The following is a 7,352-nucleotide window of genomic DNA, read 5'->3' as shown; positions in this document are numbered from 1 at the left end:
AAAAAATCTCCGTAGTCGGGGACGGGTCGGGGACGGGTCGGGGACGGGGATACATATGGCCCCGCCCCTCCCCTCCCCTCCCCTCCCCTCCCTCCCCGCCCCGGCCCGGCCCATCCCCTCCCCTCCCCACCCCACCCCTTCCCACCCCTTAAATCTAATATATTAATATAATAATTTCTAAACTATTAAGTTCTAGAAATTATAAACTTGATAAAATCAATTAAAGTAAATGAAAAGTGTTAAATTTAATGTTATTATAAAATTACCCTAAATCACATATATAAAGAGCTACTAATGAAGAGATTGATTATTGCATATTGTTAGATTTTATGAAAACTTTGTATTTGAACTAAAATAATAATGAATATTTTGTAGTTCTTGTAGCAAGTGATATTTTGGGAGAATATGATTTATTTTATTTATTGAAATACATAAAAGAATTAAAATTTATATTTACGGGTATGGGGAGGGGATTTTTCCCCGCGGGGACGGGGCGGGGATAGGGAGGGGATTTTTTCCCGCGGGGACGGGGAGGGGATGGGGAGGGGATTTTCCTTCGCGGGGAGGGGACGGGGATTCTTTTTTATCCCCGTAACGGGGACGGGGCGGGGACGGGGATTGATATCCCCTACGGGGACGGGGACGGGGACGGGGATTGATATCCCCTCCCCGGCCCTCCCCATTGCCATCCCTAGTTGTATGTGATACCTGAAGTAAATCCCACATAGGTAAAACACATAAGAGATGATAAGTTTATCTATATTCCATCTATGTATCTCATAGTGATTATGTCTTTTATATCTTTATTAAATAAAAACATTTCAAAATTGTATTCATTTAAAAAAATGAAATACGCTTTTTTATTAGTAAATTTAAATCGATGGAGACAAAAAATTCAATTTTATTGAATACCACTTGTGTCTTTTTGAGTCTTTTCACTAAATTATTGAGTTTAAAGCACTTTTGGCCCACCATATTTACAACTCTACAAATTGATTAATTTTTATAAGCCCAATGACCATTTTCCACCCAAACTTTTATGAAATAACTTTTCCATAAGTAGATTTGAAAAGTCCAATTTTTCCCTCGTCTGTTCAAGTTAGACATTATTTTTTACTGTCAAAAGATACTTTTGTTACTTTGTACATCATATATAATATTGTTCATATATTTAATAGTACTAACAAATGACATTTTAATTTTAATATTATTTGAGTCAAACAATATTAGTGTATATTCTATAAATTCTATGGATATAATTAAGATCTCAAATGAGGAGCTCTGGCCTCCCAAACATTTTGAATTTTGATTCATATATGGAAAGACCTTTTTTTAAAGCTAAAATCCATTGTTAAATGGTGAAAATTTGATAATATATTGATTAATTGGTTTAGTAAAACGATAATTTTAACCAAAAAAGTTTGACAATTTTTCCATCATCAAACATGAAAAACCTAGAAAGTGTGATCGTGTCTACTCACTATTTATCAAAGAATTTAGAGTTGAAAATTTTTGGTAAAACATTTTTTTTTTTACCATATCTTTATAATCCATATAATATTGCTAAAATTTTCACGTTTTTTAAAGGTATAAAATTGCAGGAGATATAAAAATTAGATAAAAGCGTATCCTGACTTAAATTTAAAATGTGTCAAATACAGTGAATTTGAAATAAACACCGAATCCCTTAATAGTATTTGTAATTTATTGAATTATCCAGAACTACAGCCTACTATTCTATTGCCTGGAAGCTGCTCTCAGGAGACCCATTTCAACTTCATTCACACTATCTAGGACATAGCTCTGTAATTGAAACGTCATTTTGTGATAATGGGGCGCCTTCAGTTCGGCGTCGAATTAAGTTATTTGGTGTCGTCCGTGATTCTGTTGCAGTATACGTATAGAATCCAGGTCTTTTAGGCGCTGGGAGATTGACAGAGTCGCTGTTAAGCATATGAACAACTGAGCCTATGGTTGGTCTGTCAGATACATTTTCCTGAACACATAACAAAGCAATGTGGATGCATTTCATCATTTCAGTTGTTGGATTATCCCTCATAGAAGGATCAATTAGATTTGCAGCTGACCCTTCATTCCAGCTTTTCCACGCCTGTAAAATTATAACAAAATTCGCCATCAAATTAGACATATTTCTGGCTCATATAGAATTGGAGCTAAATTGTTTTTATACTCACATAGGTTAGAAGGTCTTCGTCCTGGATTTCGAAGCCACTCCGCTTCTGATCACTTACGATTTCTAAAATTAGAACGCCAAAGCTGTAAATGTCTGACTTAACTGAGAATTGCCCATGTTTTATATACTCTGGAGGCATATACCCACTGCATATAATCAGAAATTTCCACCGTTTTGTCACAACAATTTCCACTATATGTAAATAGTTAAGCTTTGTTTATACTTACAAGGTCCCCACGACATGATTTGTGTTACCTTGACTCTGATCCATTTCAAACAATTTTGCCATACCAAAATCAGAAATTTTTGGATTCATGTCTGCATCTAACAAAATGTTACTTAATTTGAGATCACGGTGAATAATTCGAAGTCTTGAGTCTTCATGGAGATAAAGTAGCCCTCGAGAAATGCCTCCTATGATCTTGTAACGCCTTTCCCAGTTCATATATTCATGGTTGATTGATTCTACAATTTGAAACATTGAAGGATTTGAATTCAAAAAACGGCAAACTGCTAGATGAATGAGATCAGAAGTACAATCTTACTGGATATGTAGTGATCGAGGCTTGAATTAGGCACAAATTCGTAGATGAGAATCCTTTCATTTCGTTCCAAGCAGAAGCCAAGGAGCCTAACCAAATTTCTATGCTGAAGCTTGGCAACTAGTTGGACCTCATTCTTAAATTCTACTTCTCCTTGATTAGAATGTAAAGACAGTCTCTTAACAGCTACTTGTTGTCTGTCGGAAAGCATGCCCTGGAATATCAAGAAAATGTAAAAGCATGCCTTCAAGAAAATTATCAAAGCTTTACATTCAACACCTTTTTACATTGAAATTACTTACCTTGTATACCGCTCCAAATCCACCTTGTCCCAGCTTATTATCATCAGAGAAGTTGTTTGTGGCAATCCTGATGGTGCTGAAGTCGAACTGTAAGGACGCTGTATCTATTATATCTTCCACATCTTTAAGAGATCAAGTAGTAAACAACAACAATTTAGTCTTACTATGTGAATAATCTTCTTCAGATACAAAAAAACAGAGCCCGAGTCTTCTGAATCATTAGAACAAAAACAAAATGAACTTACTTTGATCTTTCTTCTCCGATTTCCTCCGTCTTATAAAGATGATGACGACTATGATTAGTATCAACGATATAGCAACCGAAACAACCACAATAATGATGAAATTATTGTTCTTCTTTCCTGCAGCATCCAAGAACTTTGTTCAGATCAAAACTTGTTGAGTGACTAAAGTTAGATATCTCATGGGTACTCAAATCTTGAAAACTTGATCAAGAAATCGAAAATTGTAAAGGTAGAGTGAGTTGTGGTACCGGATGGTGGTGTTGGAGAGGGGACTGGAGGTTCTGCAATTGAAGGATTGTAGAATTCGCTTATCCCGTATCTGAAACTACAGCTTGGGGTTATTACTCTCCCCCCTTGGCTTGTTTCACAACAATTTGGCATAAGTTTATTGGCATCATTGAGGCACTCATTGCATTTACTTTCGGTTAAGTCAGGAGTGCACTGAACAAGTCCATATAATGTTAAAATTCCTGAAACTACTTGTTTTCCAGCAGCATACTTGTCAGGACCCCGAGCTGCAGCTTCACTTGTTAGCCACTGCAACAAGCTCTGCCGTGTTTGATTGAACTGTTCCACATTTTGTGTGATGTTACTTTCCGTATACACAAAAAAATAAGGAGCATTTTCCATTACGCCAGTATAGTCATAATCTGCGTACCGCAACATACAGTTAGTGTAGTTATCATCATCGTATCCGCCGATTGCCATTTTATGCTTGGGACAGAGAAGTGTCAGGTTCCGAGTGGCGAAAGTTACACAATCTCGGCAACTGTCTGGATCCGTGTCTGGTCTGCAGATTGCACTTGCATAAACTTTGTCAGAATTTTCCCCATAAGAGGAATTGTAAAATCCATTGTATATGGGGGTGGTGTTGGTAAGGGAATTTAGAAGGTGGTTGAGGTTTGCCTGGTAGGTACTATTGGTGGTGTAATTTTGATCGTTGACGTAACAGTCGTGGTACAGATATTTCAGCTCAGCAGCAATGGTAAGATAAAAATAGTAGAAGAAATACAGAGAGAGAAAGAAACGCCATCTAGAAGAGAATCCCATGATTTTAATTTCTGAAGCGTGCTTCAAAGGTTGGGTGTGGAGAGTTTTGATATATGAATATAGGGTTATTATCAGATACCTTCCTCTTTCCCATAACCTCTCTCGTTTTCCAGCTTTCACACAGCTAAGACGGCCGCCAGCAACAAAAAGAAATAGAACATGAATATTGAAATTTGAGGGGAGGTTTTTAAGAATTTCCGATGCTTGGGGAAGGCATTTGGAAAACCTGATACCTCAGAGCAGGAACGTGATCATAACCATGACTTTATTATGTAGGGACTGAACATGATTTCTGTGAAATTTCCATGTAGGGGAGTCAAATAATAATTTAGAACACCGAGATTGAATGCTGACTAATCACGACTTGTGAAATTTCTACGTGGAAAATGGATCTGGAAGAGTCAATAGTTAAACTCTAGAATTAAACTCTAGAACACGCTAAGTTGAAAGAGTCAAAAAGAAATATAATTTAATGAGAAAAAGAAAATTAGATTATGTGGGCGCTATTTGTGAGAGAAATTAATTAAAATAAGTATGAAATTAGCCATGTAAACCTTTTTCAACAAAATTTTTGTAGTTTTATTTTTTTAAGTAAATTGTATTTTTTCTTTCAAAAATACCCTTTGTCTTTTTTCTTCTTATACAGAGTAGTTTTTATTGGAAAATCCTATTTTTAAAAGTATACAAATTAAGTTTATATTAATTTTTTTATAATTATTAAGATTTATAAATAAAAAACAAATTAATTTCTGATGTAGTAATTGATATTTACATATCATTACAAAATGATGAACATAACTACACGGGATGTGTGTGAGTTGTGCACGGATGTAAAAGGGTATGAAAATGAGTGAAAGGGTGTGCTTCTTTTTTGAAAGGGTGTGTTTTTTTCGAAAGGATGTAAAAATATACGAAAGTGTGAAGGGGTACGTGCAAATGTAAAAGGATTCGTAATAGTGTAAAGGGGTACGTGAAAATATAAAAAGATACGTGAAAATGTAAAGAGATGCGTAAAATAAAAAAAATGTACGAAAATTTAAAAAATGGTGTATGAGAATATAAAAAATAGGGAAATTGAAATTTTTAGACTTATTTTAATCTGTGTATATATATATATACCACTCATTTCAAAATTTAAACAAATATACCACAACAGTAATTTACTTCCTTAAAATACACCTCTTTAAATAATCTATATAGAAATTCCCTTTTTTCTTTGAAAATTTATTCTCTCTTCTTCCTCAACTTTTAAGTGAGAACTAATGCAAATAAATCCTCTCTTTTTTTCTCTATAACCTTAGAATTGTACTGTGATGAATTAAAAAAATCATTTGATAGAATTTAACTAAGAAAAATAAATAGTTCACGTTTAACTAAACAAAAACAATTACAAAAAAATTTTAAAAAAAGTTGGCATTGAATTAAAAAGGGTTGGCATTGAAAAAAGGGTTGGCATGAGCCCACATTTTTATAAAATAATAGAGTTGGTGTTGGCCAACCCTTTTTTAAAATAAAAGTGTTGGCGTCACGCCAACCCTTCTTAAAACTAAAAGCCAACCCTTTTATTGGATTGTTATGATTTTTTGGATTTTCTTTCATGTGATGGGGTCATATAAGTTAAAATATTATTTTTATGAAAGAGAATACAAAAATTTTCAAATGTAGTGGACCCTATTATATAAAAGAGAATCAAAAAATCTTTAAATTCAATGAGACCCACTGTATAGATGTTGGCGTGCACTGAATCTTCCATGCAGTGAACTAAATTTTAAAAAAATATAAGCCAGTGGGTGTTGGCGTTAATGCCAAGGGGTTGGCGACGCCAACCCGTTCTTCATTTGAAAATTTTTCAGATTTAAAATTTTGTATTTTATAACCATTAATATAATATTATAATAATTTTAAACAATAAAAACAATATGAAATAATAGTATTAAATAATTTAACAACATAAAATCATAACAAAATTAAATTTCATATGAACTCATGAACATGAATCTACCATGCATTATTTGATTTTCAATTGTTCATAAAGAAAACACATAACATATAAGTTTTATTGTTCAATCACATGTTTTCTTTGTTGAAGAATTTTTTTTTTCCATACTATAGAGATTTTTTTTCCATACTATAAAGAAAAAAAGAGATATGATATTCTCTCTTTCTGCATGAGTTACATTAATAAGGGTATTTTAAAAAAATGTTATACTGTTGTGGTAGTTTTGTTTAAACTTTAAAATAAGTAGTATATATGTATACACGGTAAAAAAAAAGGGTAAAAATTTCAATTTTCCTAAAAAATATATATTATATTATATAATATATATATATTATATTAATAATATAATATATAATATAATATATATATATATATATTACATTATATAATATAATATATATATTTTATATTCTCATGCACCATTTCACATTTTTACGCATCACTTCACACTTTGATGCACTCTTTTACACTTTCACGTACCCCTTTATATTTTTACGAACTCCTTTACACTTTCACGCACCCTTTTACACTTTTAAGTACCCCTTCACACTTTCATATATTTTCACACTCTTTCGCACATTTTTGCACTTTTTTAGAAAAACGTACCTTTTCAAAAAAACGCGCATCCTTTTGCATATTTTTACATCCTTTAAAAAAAAAATGCTCACCCTTTTGCACGCACTTTGTATAGTTATGCTTATTATTTTGTAATGATATGTAAATATCAACTATTACATCAGAAATTAATTTGTTTTTTATCTGTAAATCTTAATAATTATAGAAAAATTAATCTAAACTTAATCTGTATACTCTAAAAAATAAGATTTTCTAATAAAAATTACTCTGCATAGAAAGAAATAGGATAAAAAATATTCTTGAAAGAAAAAATATAATTTATTTAAAAAAATAAAACTACAAAAATTTTATTAAAAAATATCTACACAGCTAATTTGGTGTGTATTTTAATTAATTTCCCTTGTTTGTGACAAGGACTAGTAAGCATTGATAATGATATAAATA

General features: G+C 32.5%; 1 protein-coding gene across 2 annotated transcripts; it reads right to left on the bottom strand.

The window, feature by feature from the left end:
• Positions 1-1,683: 1,683 nt before the first annotated feature.
• On the bottom strand, positions 1,684-4,693 carry LOC123192256 (cysteine-rich receptor-like protein kinase 25). Of its 2 annotated transcripts, XM_044604735.1 has the most exons (8): positions 3,942-4,080; positions 3,532-3,850; positions 3,284-3,400; positions 3,039-3,160; positions 2,740-2,950; positions 2,422-2,659; positions 2,196-2,340; positions 1,684-2,110 (listed from the first exon to the last, which is right to left on the bottom strand). In XM_044604735.1, the coding sequence occupies exons 2-8, from the start codon at positions 3,662-3,664 to the stop codon at positions 1,787-1,789; spliced, it is 1,290 nt and encodes a 429-aa protein (XP_044460670.1). In that variant the 5' UTR covers positions 3,665-3,850; positions 3,942-4,080; the 3' UTR covers positions 1,684-1,786. The 2 variants fall into 2 exon arrangements, with proteins under 2 accessions (XP_044460670.1, XP_044460669.1); XM_044604734.1 differs by having other exon boundaries at positions 3,532-4,693.
• Positions 4,694-7,352: the final 2,659 nt, after the last annotated feature.

Source organism: Mangifera indica, chromosome 12, assembly GCF_011075055.1.
Source record: "Mangifera indica cultivar Alphonso chromosome 12, CATAS_Mindica_2.1, whole genome shotgun sequence".
Taxonomy (NCBI): Eukaryota; Viridiplantae; Streptophyta; class Magnoliopsida; order Sapindales; family Anacardiaceae; genus Mangifera; species Mangifera indica.
Note: the sequence above shows the minus strand (reverse complement) of the source record. Positions and strands in the feature narration are given on the sequence as shown.